This window comes from Macaca fascicularis, chromosome X (assembly GCF_037993035.2).
Source record: "Macaca fascicularis isolate 582-1 chromosome X, T2T-MFA8v1.1".
Taxonomy (NCBI): domain Eukaryota; kingdom Metazoa; phylum Chordata; class Mammalia; order Primates; family Cercopithecidae; genus Macaca; species Macaca fascicularis.
Genome location: NC_088395.1, coordinates 75,566,234 through 75,583,320, shown reverse-complemented (window position 1 = coordinate 75,583,320; position 17,087 = coordinate 75,566,234). Strand labels below are relative to the sequence as shown.

Here is a 17,087-nt window from a genome sequence, read left to right as displayed (position 1 = left end):
CCTCTTCAGGGCCCTCACCACACTCTTTGACTTGAGCAGGTTACTCATCAGCCTGTGGGAGGTAGACCGGGTGCCCAAGGCTGCTCCAGCTTGAGGGTATCGACTGCCGGCCAGAAGCCCCCAACTATGCCATGGTGGTGGCTGTGGTGTGGCCCAGCTCAGAAGCAAGATTCTTCTGGCTGAGAGGTGAACTGGGCAGCCTGAAGCGGGCCCAATACCCAGTAGGCCGCAGCTGAAGCTCAGATCTTGGGAAGTTATTTCTATCCACCTCCAGGCGTCCTGAGGCAGGGCAGGGCTGGGCCTGCCAGCAGGTCCCAGATCTAGCCCCAGCTAGGTGGTGGCAGTACTTGTGGACACACCCAGGTCCCCATGGGAACATCCCCTCCTCCATCAACCATCTCTAACTGGGCCTGTGCCAGACTGGGCAGATGCCCATGGCCTATGCCACAGAGATGACAGGATGAACAGGGGAAATGGTCTCAGGCTCCATGACGGCAGAACAAGAGAGCAGAAAAACGTGGGGTGAGGGGAGTGGCAGGAGGGGCACAGGGCATTAAAACATCTTGCTCCACTAGGATAGCCACTCTCTTCCCATACTTGCCCCAGTCACCAGTGGTTTGGGCACAGGAAAGTGCACACATGCACATATCCCCACTACACACACACACACACACACACACACACACACGACTCTCACTCTCCATTTCCCAACATCATGACACCATTTTATACCCATTTCTCCATGTGGTTAATTTTTTTTTTTTTTAGTTCTCATTTTTTTTTCTAAGAAAAAAGCAACAAGAAAATAATTCAGAGTTTATACAAAACATCTTTACATTATTTTTTTCCAAAAAGACTAGTATTTACACAAATGGCAACAGAAACAAAAACAAAAACCCTTCCGACTGCCACCTGGAAGGGGCTGGCTGTTCTGCTCCCTCTCCCACCTGGCACTGGGGTGGGCACCTGGCCAGGAGGCAGTGTGGAGGTGGATGGTGTGAGGCCCAGCTCCTTCCATGGCTGCTCTGGGAGTGCCTGCAAGGCGCACTCAAGTGGCAGTCTGTTAGCAGCCGTGCTGGCAAGGAACTGGGGTCAAAGTGCACAGCGGGCTGGCCCAGCCCCAGGCAGCCTCTTCCTCTTTCCAGGCCCCAGCCCAAGACTGGGACAGCAGCAGGAGCTGGGTTGGGTGGGGGTCACCCACCTGTGCCAGGGCCCAGAAAAGGGGCAGGCCACCTGGTCTTATACCCGCTTAGGTCTCCACCCTGGGCCTCTGTTTCCCCACCAGGCCAAAGGATGCCAAAGGTAAGGAGAGAACAGGGCGGGGGGTGGGGGGGAAACTCCCAGCTCTGCAGGGCAAATAGCCACCTGGGCACCTCACCTCCCTCCACCCCCCATGAGGTCATCTGCCTGCAGCAGCTCTCCTGTTCCCCAGGCAACAGCCAATTAAGACATTAATTACCGTGAGAGTGAGGGAGGCAGGAGATGCCCAAGAATCCCACAAGGAAGGGATTTTTTTTTTTTTTTTTGATGGAAGGGTGGCAGTGACTACCCCATTGCCAGGATAAGCCTCGTAGAAGGAGGGTCAGGAGGGGAGGGTGGGACACCTTGCCCAGTAGCACTTTCCTCTTCCATCATGGGCAGGAACAGCCCTGGCCTGCCCCTTACCCTACCAGAAATACCGAGGAGTCTATAAAAGAAATGGCATCGTATGCTTCCTGGCTGACCACATCGTGCCCCAGGCCCTCTTATACTGGCTCGGGCCAGGCTCACAAAGCCTGGGGAGGGGCCGCCTTTTACATTTTTCCATTTTTCTTCAAAAAACAGATGAAAATGAGTTGACAGCTAAAAAATGAACACAAAAGCATTAAAAACAGTGATGATAGCGGACAAGCAGTCCTGGGAAGGTGGCAAGGGGGGCGAGGGAGGGGCAGGGCCAGGGGACTGCCTCCCTGCCTGCTGTCCATCAGCGTCCAGCCCTGCCCTCCAAGAAGGGGCGCCCCCACGGAGCCCAGAGGCCTGGCCAGAGGGGGAAGGCACAAGAGCATGGGGGTTAGGGGCACAAGCACCCCCCTCCGAAGCCCAGGGGGCAGGGAAAAAGGGGGATTATAAAAGCCAAGAAACTACAAAACTAAATACAAAGGTGGGCACAACTGGCGAAGGGAGGGGGCGTGGGGGCGAAAGGAGAGGTCCGGTCCAGGCCGACTGTCCCTCAGGGGCCTGAGGCCGTACTGGGCACTCAGACCTTGTAGTAGATGTTCGCCGGGCTCTGGGGCGGCATCTCCTGGACGATGTAGACTGGGTGCCCGTAGTCCCCACTCACCTTCTCATAGTGGGGGCAGTAGTTGTTCTCTGTAGTCCGTAAGGGAATGATGATGTCGCTGGGCTCGGTGCCCGCTGTGCCACTGCCCCCCTTGGGACTGGCCAGGGTACTGAGCGAGAGGGCAGCCGCCCGCTGCTGCGTGTGCTTGCGGTGCCGCTTGCGTAGCTTCAGTAGTAGGACCGTCAGGAAGATGATGATGAGCAGGAAGATGACGCAACCGGCACCGACAGCCGCAAACAATGCCACCTTTGAGTTGAAGAAGCCATCAGGGTCCCCGCTGCTGCCCCCACTTGCACCTGGGCCACTCTTCTCTTCCTGGTTCACAGTCTCTGAGGAAGGGAAGTGGGGAGGAACAGTCAGCCAGGGGTCCCAGGGACACACAGCAGATTTCAGGCCAGGTCCAGCTTGCATTTCTTCAGAGACAGGGCCTAACAAGGTGACAGAGCAATGGCTCCTGACCTCTGGGAAATACATATACACTTACCATGCTTGCTATAAGAGTCACCCGGGGAGCCCTGACTACCAGGGGCCTGTGTGGCCATCTTGACAGTATTGTCTGCCTCCTTGCTGGGCCTGCTGGTAGTCAGCTGCTCAGGCGTCACAGCATTAGGATCTAAGAATGGAGAGAGAACAGGTGAGAGGGAGGGACCCGGCCAGCATAGGTGCCCTCAGTCATCAAGGGTGGGCCAAGAATGGCCTGGATACTGTAACCCTACGCCCCCTACTCCTAATACACATGCACCCAGCCAGGAACATCTGTTCCAAAGGTCAAACGGGGTAGGGTGAGGGGACCCTCAGACTAGGCACTCACCTTGGCCAACCTTCATGACGATCTTCATGGTGCGTGTGCGGCACACACCCCCCTCCCGGTTTTCCAGCCCCTCCAGGCTTCCATTGGATGTTGCTGCAGGAAGAGGCCAGAGAAGTCAGAGAAGTCAGGAGGAGAGAAAGGTCTACCAGCATTACCCAGAAACTCCCATTCTGCCTCAGCCAACAGGGAGATAAACTGCAGTTGGGAGAAGCAAGCGGCTCCCATCTACCAGTGAACCTTTTCATTTTCTTCCCTCCCACTAGGAACAGAGTGGCCTAGTCCAGCCCAGGCCAAGAACAAGCCCCACCCCCGGGGGCACTGCTCCCCTATCACGAGCAGGCCATGGTCCCTCAGTAAGGTCTGCCTTTTCACTGGGATCATAATGGGGGCTTCTACATAGACTGAAAGGAATTCTGGAGTAGGAATCAGGAGAACTGGGTTGGAGTCCTGACCCTATCTCTAACTCACTGTGTGATCTAAGGCAAGAAGCCCCTCCACCTTTTGGGGCCTTGGTTTCCCCTGAAGAAAAAGGCTGAATAGCTGGCTGATCCCAAAGGGCCCAGCAAATGCTACCATTCCCAATATAAGAACTTAGGTGGGCAAAGAAAATAAGAGAGAAGCAACATGAATTGGAGACCTCTCCTGCCCAACCCCTGGAGCCAAGGTGAACTTGGTAAATGTTGGGGCCAGAATTCCAAGGCCAGGCTAGGAGGAGAACATGCCAGTCTTCAAAGGGTTTCAGATCCGGCAGGGCCTTAACTACATGCAATAGCATTGTACCACTTAGAAGCTCCCACTACTACAGGAGAGGAAAGAGTTAAGCCCAGGGAGAGAGCCAGAGGATGGGATGGGCAGGACTCACAGGTAATGTAGTAATCATGGTGCTTCTTGAACTCCAGACCCATGTAGTTGGGGCTGAACTCCTGGAACTTGATGGTAAAGCGTATTTCCTGCTCTGGCCTATTGCAGGTGACCAACACGTTGGGGTCGAGCACCGTGCTACAGGTATCCGCCTGCTCACGCCGCACCAGGTACAGCTTGTAGTACTCATAGGGCCGCCCTGCTTCTGCTCGGGGGCAGATGATGTCCAGCTTGTCTCCAATTTTCGGATAGATCACCAAGCCCTTCCCACTCAGGAACCTGCCCAGAAGGAAGAAGACGGTCAGCCTCGGGGTTGTGGGTGGCCCCAGGCCATTCCAGAACCAGGGAAGTGGACAAGAACCAGGCTGGGCCTACTGGGTGGAGACGGCAAGAGCAAGCCTTCTGCCCTTCCTCCATCCTCAGGCTGGGGGTGGGGAGAGAGAACCACACTACCAGGAGGGTGTGGAAGGGGTGGCCCATGGGCAAGGCTGCCAGGCTCTGACTGCTCGGCAGGGTGGAGCACTGCCTGGCTGGGGGAGCCCTTTGTCCTAATGTGGCATTTCCACAGGGGGCTGACGTGGCCAATGGGCTGGGTACCAAGGTGTCAGGCCCATGCTACCTGGAGGTGGCAGTCTTAAATACCCCCACCCCCAACAAACATTCCTTCATGACCGCTGCTACTGCCTCTCCCATACCCATACGCATGCGCGCACGCGCATGCGCGCGCACACACTCACACATATACACACACAGCAAGCCCACACATGTCTTAGTCAGCACCCCCCCGCAGCTCCCAGCCAAAGGCTGGGGAAGCTCAATCTGTCTGGGACCCATGTCCTCTCCCCCATCCTTACTAATCTTGGGCATGATGGAAAGATAGGAACAGGCATTGCCTGGAACAAAGGGATGATGGCCACAGTCTCTGGCCAGGTGCAGCTCTGCTCACTTCCACCGCCCATTGTCCTACTGGCAATTCGTCCCACCCTCAAAATGGAAGAGGCTGAACCCCTAAACTTGATTCTTCTCATTCCTAAAAATAACAGAGGAGAGGAGAAGGGGCTCAACCAGAGACAACAGATCATAGGAGATAGGGCCTCAGTAACCCCACTCATCTGTATCCTAACCCCTCACCTCTGTGTTGCTCCTACTCCAGCTCCTGAGAGGAGATGGACAAATGCCTTTTGAGCCAGGTTCATATTCTAATCCAGAAGGCCAGGCACTGGGGGACAGCAGGGAGGGTCAGCTGCCCAGGACCACCTATCCATGGGACTCTGTCCTTGCCTAAGCACACAGAAAGAAAATGGTGCTTTGTTGGCCATTTCTGAGCCTGGATGGGCTGGTGCTGAGAGCAAGGCAGAACCATGTAGGAGAAAGAACACAGACTTTAGAATCAGATTCCCAAGCTAAGCCCTTACTAAATATGTGACCTCCAATGCCCGATCTGAGCTTCAGTTTCTTCTCTTGTAAAGTGGGGGTGGCAAGAGCCCCTACCTTCCAATACTGTGGTGGGAAGACGAGGCAGCCCATGGAGAACACCTAGCACACAATAGGTGTTCAACGTGTTTGACTGCCTCTTAGAAGCAGTCTCCCAAGAGGCAGGAGGTCAGATACTAAGACTAAGTACCTATGAGCTCACTCTCATATTTTGGAGGGGAAACAGGAAGAGAAGATATGGCTCCATTATCAAGGACTTTACTGTCCAGTTTGGGTCGGAAAAGTAAATAACCCACACTCGAGTGACAGACAACACCAGGCTACCTGTAGGTATGTGTGAGGATGATGATTCAAGCAGCAAGGGCTGGAGGCAGGGAGAGGAAGGAGATAGCTCATCTGGCCAGGATGGTCAGAGATGGATCTACAGGAAAGGCAGGATGAAAGTGAGTCCTGGGTGAGGAATAAGAAGTCAACACACTGCGAGAGTAGACGGCAGTGGCTAGGACACAAAGCTCGGGCCAGTGATTGGTCCAGCTTGGCTGGGAGTGAGGAGAGAGAAATAGAAGAAGAGGTGGAAAAGTTCACCTGGGGCCAAACTGAAAGGCCTCAAGTGTCACAGCAAGCAGGGTGGGTTTCATCCCATTGGAGAGAGGCTCTCGGAGCTGGAAGGACAATGGAAGGCTTCAGGCAGTGCTTAAAGAGAATGAAGCTGACAGTGTCATGCACCAGTTCACAGGCTACCACAATCATCTGAGAAAAGAGTGGTTCCATTTCCTGAGGGCCCCTTACACCAAAGGGACAACAAGCAATACGGGCCTACTGGGAGCTCTGGGCAAATGCCTTTGCAATGCCAAACCTGTGTCCTCATCTGAGGGAGGAAAATGATACCCAACTAGGCAAAGAGGGAAACTGACCACATGGATGAAGTGGATGAAGAAAAGCAGCCTTTCCTCCATGTCGAGTGAGGCTCCACCAAATTGGGAGCTGCCATCTTGATGTGTAGGAGGGTAACAGCCAGAATGAGATGGCCTCCCCACTGGTACCTAACTACAGAGGACCCAGAAAGGAAGTAGGCATGGGATGGAAGCCTGGATAAACATTTCAGATGGAACACCCCGTCCCATGCACCATACAAAGCCAACAAGTTTCCCCAAAGCCTCTAGAATTCTCCAGGCATTTTTTCCCTTTCCAGTGCTCACAATGGTTCCATCCAGATGGCAGGATTAGACAACTGCTCACATCTTAGAGCTAGCAGGAAGCTTGGAGTCCAGTTCCTTGATGTGAGGGAATGAGTGATCAGATGAACGTTCCCATTGAAAAGAGGGGTCTAAACCTACCTAGGACAGTAACCCGATGGGTCTAAGAGGTCCTAAAACATTGCCTGAATCGTTATACTGTTGCATCTCAACAACACATATATATGCAGCCACAGAGAGGGCACGGAAAGGGAGACAGGCCAGCTCAGCTTTCTAACCACTCGGTTCTGGCTTACTCACCAGGGAGTCCTGTCTACCCCAAGTGCAGTCTCCCATTGCCACCCAGGTTCCAGAGCCCTAGAACAGGGCTTCTAGCTAATTGGGGTTCTACCTTGAAGCCAGAGGCATTGAGGAAACAGATGTCTACATGATGGAGGAGGGGGGAGAAGAGAGAACTATTGCCCCCAAAACCCCTCAGAGTCTCTTCAACCTCAGTGAACAGACTTCATAAATATTCATTAGTTCATTTGCATAGCAGCTGGCAGAGGGAAACTCACCTTCCCCTAAAGTGCAGAAGGGAGCGGAGCCTGATGAGACCCGCCTTCCCTGACCCTGATCCCCCATACTGGTAACCTTCTTAGCATCTTCCCTACCACTGGGCAAACCTCATCTTGACATGTCAGAAGCTCAAGAGAGTGGTAAGGGACCATAACGGATGGGTGTGTAGCCAGTGAGAGTGAAGCCCAAAGCTAGGTAGAACACTAGTCATACTTTGAAGGGGGACCCTACAGTTCTCCCCTCTTACCAGATTAGGAGTAGGAATAAGGGAAGAGAAGGAAGAGATGTCCCCAAGTGAAAATCTTTACCCCCCACCTTACTTCCCCCTACCCCATGACCAAGCCAAGCTTTCCTGCCTGGGGCCACCCCCAGACAAAGCCCTTTCTGAAAAATAAAGGGATTGACATGGCTCAGCAGGAAGCCTGAAGCAGGTCGCCATGGTAACCCCTGAGGCCTTCCCTCTCCAGCCTCTGATAGCCCTGGGACCCCAGGGCGCCACCCCAGGGAGTAAAAGGACTTGGGGGAGGCGGCCTAAGTTCTTCCAGCTCTTGCCCTCCACCTAGCTCAAGTTCTACCTTCAGCCTTTCTACCTAGCTTAGAAACACTACCATGCCATCACTGCCACAAAGAATCCTGGGATATGAAAAACCTGAAGGGGCTGGGGATAGTAGCCTCCAAGGCCCTGGACTGGCCAGAAACCAAGTAACCAACAGCCCCCTCCTTGTTTTCTCCAGATAAGCCCTTCTCCACCCATGTGAATACAATTTACAGGGGGCAGGGAGAGCTTGCAGCTAGGAGGGTCTTGCCCAGAAAGCTGCCCACATCCCACCAGCTCTATACTTCTTTCCCTGTCACCCTGCTCTCAGGATCTAGCAACTTGTGGTCAGAGAATGGCCAAAGGGGGAGCCTGGTTCTAGGCCATGCAAGTCCAAGTCCGATAGAAGACTCTAGCCTCAACCTCGATTCAGTGACCCCACCACCACTGCACCTGTACCCGCCAGGGTGGCAAGACCAGTGGAGGACAGACCCCAAGCCAGAGCTCAAGTCTGTTCTCATCCCAGCTAGGGTGGGGAGCCCCCAAATTAAAGGTTCCTCTTTAACTCCCCCAGCTCCACCCAGCCCCCGAGGCTGGCAGGAGCAGGCCTGGCGTGTCCCAGCAGTGCCCGCCCAGGCGTGGGTGGGCAGGAACAGCAGCTGGGTCCTGGCACACATAGCTCTGTCGGAGGCAGGGAAGCCAGGAGAGTCCTGGAGGAAGTCACCCTCCCCACCTACAGTGAACTATGCCCTTCCCTCTGCCCCACCTGGCTAAAGCTAGTGTCCATTATGAATTTAACACCCCCCTCCACAATGTCGACGTCTGCTTTCTGTGGGGTCCCTGAGAAGAGAGATTCTTGGCTCAGAGAGGAACCAAAGGTGCCACTCAGAGCTCTGCAGGGAGTGTGCCAGGCAGTGAGTTGGCTGCCTTTAGTTCAGGTCACCCAAGCAGTCAGCGCTGGGAGGTAGGCCTAGCAAAGTCAAATGAGGAAGTTGGAGCACAGCTCGCCCCACACAGACAGGGCCTGAGTCACAAGGACAGATGCTTGCACACCTGCGAGGTAAGAGGGGAACTCAGGGGCAGGGAGCCAGGGCCTCTTCCCAAACCCCACCTTGAATTCCTGTCTCTCCTACATTTCAAGGCAGCAGGAATGAATGGCACACAACACAGCTCTGCCTCCATAGGCAAGTCATTGACTGGCCTGAGATAAGTCACTTCCCTTGTCCGGGCATATGCCTTCTTATCTGGAAAATGGGGCCAATACCTACTTCCCAGGGCTGTTGGGAGCATCCGATGAGATCATATATGAGAGTGCATTGTAAGTAGCAAGGTGCCGCCTGCCTATTAGTTAGGATGCCAAACACAGCATTATTTAGAAGTAAAAAGCTGAAGGAGCTTACATTCCTGGCTGCTAGCACCCTGACCCAAAACAATGACCGCGAAACACACCCAAGAGGGGCTGCTATGGTCTGCGGGGCAAGGAACCCAGAATGTGGCTGGTGAGCACCCCTGTATCTCAGCTCCTCTAATAATCACAAAGTGGAATCTCCCCCAAACCTGGTGTTCCCATGGCAACTAGCAGCCTCCTGGCTGGCCCACTCTCTCTCCTTTAGTCCCTAACCCCAGAAAACAGTGATGCACCATAGTATCCAGGGCCCACCCATCCCCATTCACCTGGGCAGATGAGACAACAGAGATCCCAAGAGAAGAAAGGGAACCCTTGATTCAGTCCCTACCCCAGCCTCACAGGTCCTTCTTGCCCTTGCCTGGCTGCCCTGTGTGGGAGTGGGGAGGCAGGGGAACAGGGGACTTTAGGAGCTGCTGGATTCCCATCACTCTCAGGCCCTCACCTGTGGCCAATCAGCCACAGAGTAGAAGAGGTCAGGTCCCTAACCACCCCGGAAAAGGGCCCCCTGAGCTGGCCTCCCCAGGACTGTGAGCTGGAACAGCTGTGTGGGGCTGGGGCCAACACTTTGGCTTGGAGCAGGCAAGCATGGGTTGGGGTCTGCAGCTGCCCCCAACCATGCTGGAGTCAAGGGTCCCGGATGCCAGGCCAAACCCCCCCACCCCCGCCCCCTTGTAGGGAACGTGTGTAATGTGATCTCAGGCATATTCTGACTCCCTGGAGGTGGGGGAACCTGAGTGGGGGGCAGGAAGGGGTCAGGACGGGACTGAGAGACTGAACTGCAGCAGCTGGACTTGGCTGAGGACTCAAGTGTGAGGCCTGCCGGCTGCCCCAAGCTCCCAGGGGAAGAGGCTGCGGGAGGGGTCTTCTACGACCATTTAGATAACAGCCCCCCAACTCAGACACACACACACACACACACACAGAGGTTCCTAAAATAAAAAAACTCTAGCAGGACCAAACCCATCCCCCCACCTTGCGGCTCATGGGGCAAATCTGACAGGAGGGGCCAAGGAGGCAGAAGCTCCTGCCACTCAGGGACTAGCACCCCAGAAGGCTCTAGCACCAATTTGGGAAAGAGACTTGGGAGTCTTGGGCCAGCCCTTCCAGCTTCCCCTCTCAGTCAGGGCTGGGGCCCGGCTGCAAGCACCTTGGAACCTGGAAGCAGACCCCCAACCCCACCACTTCTTTATTTTGATTTTTTTTTTTTTCCCAAGGAGGAAGCAATTAAGCAGGGTTTATAGGCACTGGGAGATTTTCTTTTTTGGGAGGGGGGCTGCCAGATTCTGACAGGGCTAAGGAGAGAGACCAAAAGCCGGGAGAGGAAGAGGGGAGGGAAGAGAGAAAATGAGCCTGAGAGAGAGAGCACGGGCATGTGCGAGAAACAAAAGGACTTGAGAAAAAGAGGCAGAGAGTGACTAAGAGTGAGAGGGAGTGTGAGAGCGAGGCAGAACAGGCGAGCCTAGCTGGAGAGGGGAGGTGAGCGCTGCTCACGGAGGGTGTGAGAGGGCGAACCGACACGGGCCTGAGAGGAGAACTCGGGCAGGAGGCAGAGAGGGAGGGAGACAGAGAGGGACTGTTTATTTGAAAGGCTGTGGCAGCCTGAGGGTTGGGCGCGGTGGCAGAAGCAGCCCCCAGAGCTCTAGGAGAGCTGAGGGCAGTGCCTCCTTCCTGTCCTCTGGCCCCCATCACCCGGAGCCAATACATGCAGACAGTGGCTGCATTCCAGACCCCTGAGCTTGGATGGAAGGGGGGTGAACCAGGATCAGTCCCTCACCCTTCCCAGGATCTACCCAATTACAGAATGGAATTCGGACAGGTTCTAGAGAGTCTTCAGCCACCCCCCATCCCCACCCCACAATGCCTGCCCTCAGCTTGAGGTGGATGGGGAGGGGGGTCAGAGAGGAGACCACCCCCCAAAACCTGTAAACCAGTCCAGAGCACTAAAGGCTCTGAGCACAAACGGGGGGGAGCACAGACAGATCGTGTTTCTTCCAGCACCCCCAACTCTGCAGGAGGGCTCCTTTCCAGCTGTGGAGCTGCATGCTATCTCTGGTTAGAGACCCGAGAGAGCAATTAGGTCACTCCCATGAGCCCCTGTGATGGGCTACCCCAGGCGGATTTCAACTCTCCTGGCTCAAGAGAGAGCATTTCCAGCCTCCACCCTTACCGGGGAAACTGAACACTTCACAACCTTCCCCCCGGGCTCAAGTAGCCCAGGGCTCCCAGAACATTTTGAGCCCCTGCTGTTAGGAGAGCGTTGTACCCCATTTGGCTTCTGGGTAGGAAAGAAATTCTTGCCAATCCCTTTCCTTGCACCCAGGCAGAGCCCTCCACCCCGACCCTGGTTTAGCCATCCCACCAACCAGTAATAGGACTCTACCTTAATCGAGGAGAAGAAAACTAAAGCTGCCTTCTCCCACTCCAGGGCTGAGAGATCAAAAGTCCCTGGGACCCAAGAGGCCAAGGTAGGCAGGAGCCTGGGAAGTTACCGGGGGCGGGGGCGCAGCAAGAGTGGACAGGAAGAAATTTGAGATACAGGAATCAGTGATCACGGATGGGGCAGGTCAAAGCTCCCCAGTTTCCTGCTAAGTGGGGTTGTTCGCACATTGCTGAGACCTCCAGAAAACTGAGAGAAAGAGCAATTTTGACCCTGGGTTCCAACCTGAGTCCTGGATGCCAAAAGAGAAGAAGGTCCAGAGGTCACTACAACAGCCCCAGCGACTTCCCACTAAAAGCCCAGAAACCACTGAGCCACCGCCCTGAAAGGTGTGCGTGTTGTTTGGAGGGGTTGTGTGTGTAGTGGTGGTGGGGTAGTTGTGCAGGGAAAGGAGAAGAAAGAAAAGAAAGGATGTCCTTTATATAGCTGCCCACCCCCCACCCCAACCCCTTGGGGAAAGCTAAGCACAGCTCCCCAATCTAGGGGACAGACTCGGGGGCCAAGGGGACCTGCCTGGGCAGAAATCGCTCCTTCCCCACCCACCTCCCTCGCCAGCTCGGCCGCCACTCTCCGCCCTGGCTGGCCCTTGAAGCTCTGTTACCGGCTCCATTGGACCCCCGACGGGCGCTGGTTCGAACCCCCACCACCCAACAACCACTCTCCCACTCCGCCCCTCTCCTCCCGCTGCCTTTGTGAGCCTGGGAGCAGCGCCCGCCTTTCTACCGCTCCGGCAGGGAGAAAGGAGGGGCGGGGGGCAAGAAGAGACAGCAAAGCAAAAAGCCAGGGTGGCAAACAAGGAAGAAAGAAAAATGAAAATGGGAGAAGCCCGAGTGGGGATGTTGGCGCTGCCACCCGCCCCAAGCGCCGGGTCCCGCTCTGTGTTCCCTCCACAGCTAAGCAAACGAGGAACCCGTGTTCTGGCCTTGTCCCTCGCCCGAGTCAAGCTCACTCCTGGAGCGGCTCTCGGCGAAAATCACCACGTTCCCAGGGGCCCCGGAGGAAGCTGCGTTCTCGCCTCCACTCAGCTCTCCGGTGCGCTCTCGGGCGCCCGGACTCCCCAGCTCTGCCTGGTGCGACCATCTCCACTTGATCCAGGACGTGCGGAGGCAAGGGCTGGGAAGCCCAGGGGGTCACAACCCAGCCAAGTCCCCCTACTCCACCCCGCCGCACCCTGCTCCGCCCGCCTGCCCGCCCGCCCGCCCGCAAGAAAACACTCGAGAAAGCGGAGACAAAATGAGGCGCCGCTCCTCCTCCAAAGACCGCCCCACATGCACTCCGGGGCGTGCGGCCTCACCCTGAAGGAGTGCCTCCCACCCCAGGGTCCAGAGGAGATAAGTTACTCACTTGGGGTTGAGGGAGCTCCAGGATACGGGCTCCAGGTTCTTGGCCAGCGGTGTGGCGAGCCGGCACAGCGCCCACACGACCATCGCCACAAGCCACTTGCCGAGCCAACGCTGCCCAGGCCGAGCCATCTTCCCGGGGGCAGGCTGCACTTCGGGATCCTTTGGCGCCTCCTCAGCAAAGCTCGCCTCGCCTTCCTCTGCCGCGCTGCGCTCGGAGCCGCTCAGGCGCCCATCCTCCGCAGCCGCCGGCTTTGAAGTACTCCCCTCCCGCCGGCTTCGGTGTCGCTCTTCTCCGCCCGGCCGGCCAGGAGGACTCACTGGGCAGCCGCCCCCAACCCGGGCATGGGCTTCGGCCTCCGAGGGCTCGTTCTCCTGGGCACTCCGCTGCCGCACGAGGCACGACGGGGGCTCTGCGCCCCCGGGTGATCCCGCCCGATTCCGCTCGACTCCCCGAGACGGTTCGGGGCTGCGAGCCCTCTCCCCGACGGGGTCTTCCCGCAGAGGTCTCGGTGGCCGCCCCGACGCCTTGACCGTCCCGGGATCGCTGTCCCTTGGAAGAAGTGGGGGTTTCCCCACAAAACAAGCTCGGTCCCCGGGCTCCCGACTGGGCCGCCCTGGCACGGGCTCCGTTCCTCCGGGCCACACTGGGACTCCGGGCTACGCGCCCCCGGACAGCTTCTACTTCAACGCGGGCCCTGCTCAGTGTACTTAGAAGAGCGGGGAGACGCTGCCGAGCGAGCCAGTCCCATTAGTTTGCGCCTCCGATGCCTCGGCCGGGTAGCCCGGCAGCCTCGCGTCGCCGAGTCCTTGCTCCCGGGCGATCGAGCCCGAGGGTCTGCGGCCAGTGCGAGCTTCACACACCTCCCACTGCTGTCCAGCTCGCATAGGCTTCCTTCGCTGCCGCTGTGCTGTCTACTCCCTTGCTCAGGCGAACGCAAGGCCAACCCTGCTCTCTTAGCCAATAGCAAGCTCAGTGGCGGGGTCCTTGCCCCATACCACGCCCCTAGAGCAGGAAGGGGGCGGGGTTTCAGGGAGCTCTTAAGGACGCCGCGCGGCCGATGGCACCAATCTGAGTGTGCGGCTCGTGTGGTTAGGGTTGGGTCCCGCTCAGTCCTGTTCCCAGAGCGCTCAACCCGTGGGAAGTTGGCACTCTAAAGAGCCGCCGGCCTGCTCTCCTCCCCACGCGTCTGGTCAACACCCCAGCCCACTGACCCTGTCCCATGTACCCCAGGAAAGTATTTCCACTCTCTTTTTACACACAGGACCCCTGAAGTCCTGCTCTGTGCCCACCTCCGTGTCAAGGACAGCCTGTCTGCTCCCCGTCCAGTCCAACGTAAGGCTTTGGTGGGCTTTCCTCCTCTCGCCCTCAAAATGCACTGTCTGCTTGCACTTGGACCCAGAGTCGGGAACATAAAAGTGAGAACAGTGGGAGGGGGAGACTTGGGAGGGTCCAGTACTTGACCGGGGTTGGAGGTGGGGCGGGGGGCAGGGTGGGGTTTGGTGGGGAGGGAAGGCATGTTCATTGCCCCTGGGGACCAGACCTTCGGAATTTCAGCTTTCTGGGGGAGGCTTGTGGGACCTCTGGAGCCAAGATTCAGTCTTGTCCTGTCCGAAGGCGCGGGCAAGGTCCCGGGATAGGCAAGCGGGGATGAGAGGGCACGTCGATAAAGAAAGACACCTCGAGGGCAAAGAGGAAAAAGCACAGGACACGAGACTTTTGAAAAAGCAAAAGCGGGCATCCTGGCCCTGAGAAGCCGGACTCCAGCCTGTCCCGGCCTCGCCATCTGGGTCTTTGTCTCCCAGCCCTGGCCCATTCTCCCCGCCCCGCCTTGCCTCTTTGCTTATAACTTGGCTCGATCCCATAGCTCAGACCCTCCCGGTCCGACCCACTCTCCCTGGTCGGACCCCAGAGGACGTACCCACGTGCTAATGTCTCCCCCTGCTGGACTTCCGTAGCACTGCGGGCGCCAGCGATAAACCTGGAGCTCCCACCCGGAGCGTGGCATACCCAAGCCTGGCACACGCACTTGAACACAAGACCTGGGACAGGTGTGGCCTTGGCAAAAACCGCCACCCTGTATGGGGAGGAAGGGAAAGAACTAGTAGAAATACCTGAGTTTGGGGTAGGCTTTGGGACTGCCAAGAATATAAGGTCTCCCCACTGCTTCTTTATGGAGATAATTAGATGAGCAACATTCCCAAAGTGCTCCACTATTCGCAGACAGTTTCATGTCCATCATCTCGCTTAATAGGTGACTGAGCTACAGCGTTTCTCAGTGGATCCTCTGATGATCTTTGTGGCTGTGGAGGTGGAAAGAGCCCAGATTTTGTCTTTTTATTTTCTCCCAAATAGAGGAGAAAATAGGTACAATCTGGGCACTTCCCACCTCCAGGGGCAGGCCCTTGAGGGTGAATTGGCTCTGGGTAGATAGGGGAACGAAGGAGCTGTTTGGGGTCTCTGAGCTCCCAGCTGGACCCTGCATTGGGGTGTAAGGAAGGAGAGATGAGAAGAACAGGGTATAGGGACATACCAATAGTCTAGCTGGGAGACTGAGATCCCTGGAATGCATGCTAGGACATCAAAACCTGAATACAGAAAGCAGCCTGCTGCTTACTGAGTGCCTGCTATTGTCAAGAGCCATGTTAGATGCTTTTCCTTTCATAACCTTTTGAGATGAGTTTCAGTATCCCCATTTTACCTACAGGGAAAAGTAAGGCTTAGAGAGAAGTGACCCATCTGAGATCACCAAGCTGATCAGTGGTGAAAGCAAGATTTGACTCCTGCAACATCCGTCTCCAAAGCCTATGGCCATTCCCCTGTACCATACTGGCTCAGATTCCCAGCCAATCCGTGCTTCTTTGCTTCTTTGGTTCATTCCTGGTTAAGCCTGGGTCATGTATGGACAGCAGCAGCCTGGGGCTGGCCAGGACTCTTCCCTCACAATCCTTCAAGAGGTTGCCAGGCCTGGAAAGTTCATCTATGTTCCTGGCCATAGTCCAGAGTTCTTCTCATCTAAGACCACCACTGCCAACCCTAGAGCCAGCCTCGATTCTTCCTCCCCACAGCCAGCATGCCCGGTGCCTCACAGGAGGAGAGCCCAAGGCCAGGTGGGGGATGGGGAGATTAGGCTATGCAGCCAGTCTTGGGAAACATGGGAAGACAGCAGCAGTTCCTGAGTGTGCCAGCACCTAATCCCGGTGGGTAGGGTGGCAGAGGAAATGAGAAGACTCTTTATGTCCAGACCTGCTCCACATGATAGTTATCCCTGCTCACAGCACAGCCTTTCTGCCTCAACCTGCCCACGCCAGCTACAGGGGCCTCAGGAGCAGAGCTGAGCCTACTCCCTGCCATGGCCAGGCCAGTGATTCCAGGTTCCCACCTCCTGCCCCACCCTGGCGGGGCCTCAGATGTAATGATTCAGCCCCCCGAGGTAGGGAAAAATTACTCTCAAGGGAGCCTGAGAGGAAGTCAGGATCTGTGAGCAATGGGGGCCCTCTCATCCAAGCCCTCCCTATACCACTGGCAGTCACTCCTCACCCATGCCTCCCAGGTTATTGTGTCATTACAGACGCGTCCACCCATGCGCTCACACACACACACACAACTATCAGGTTTCAAGTCCACCAGCATTTCCTGAGCGGTACCTCTGTGCTGACCTCTGAGCTGGGCCAGCCCTGTTGACACAAAGAGCAGCTCCAACAAGCCCTGCCCACAAGGAACACCAAACACCGATACCTGTATATGGGGGATCCTGGACTCAGAGATGCGGGAGAACATCTGGCAGCTGCAGGAAGCCTCGGGCATCGTGCAGCCCTGGGAGAGCAGAGCTACTCCTTCTGAGCTCAGCTTCCCGCACCCATGAGCAGCAGGGAGGTATAAACTTCAGAGCCACAGAGTTCCCTCCTTATGAACTGTGTCTCCTCGGGCAAGTCAATTCACCTCTGTGTGCCTCAGTTACTTGTCTGTAACCCAGAGGTCATCCCTCATTCACATAGCCGTGGTGAGGGGTGAATGAGATAATGCATGTGAAGGGCTTAGTATCATGCCTGGCCCACTGTGGTGCTTACTAAATGGAAACTCTTATTCTTCTGCAGAGCCTCCCACAGAGACACTCTCATCCCCCGTCACACACGTTCTCACCTGTTCACACATGCTTTGTGTGGCACATGCACATTTTTTATCT

The 17,087-nt window shown here is 56.3% G+C and overlaps 1 protein-coding gene across 1 annotated transcript; it reads right to left on the bottom strand.

Annotated features, from left to right (window-relative positions):
• Nucleotides 1-804: 804 nt before the first annotated feature.
• On the bottom strand, nt 805-13,821 carry EFNB1 (ephrin B1). The gene is made up of 5 exons (XM_005593828.4): nt 12,905-13,821; nt 3,994-4,271; nt 3,132-3,224; nt 2,805-2,933; nt 805-2,649 (listed from the first exon to the last, which is right to left on the bottom strand). The coding sequence occupies exons 1-5, from the start codon at nt 13,030-13,032 to the stop codon at nt 2,237-2,239; spliced, it is 1,041 nt and encodes a 346-aa protein (XP_005593885.1). The 5' UTR covers nt 13,033-13,821; the 3' UTR covers nt 805-2,236.
• Between the last annotated feature and the right edge of the window lie 3,266 nt (nt 13,822-17,087).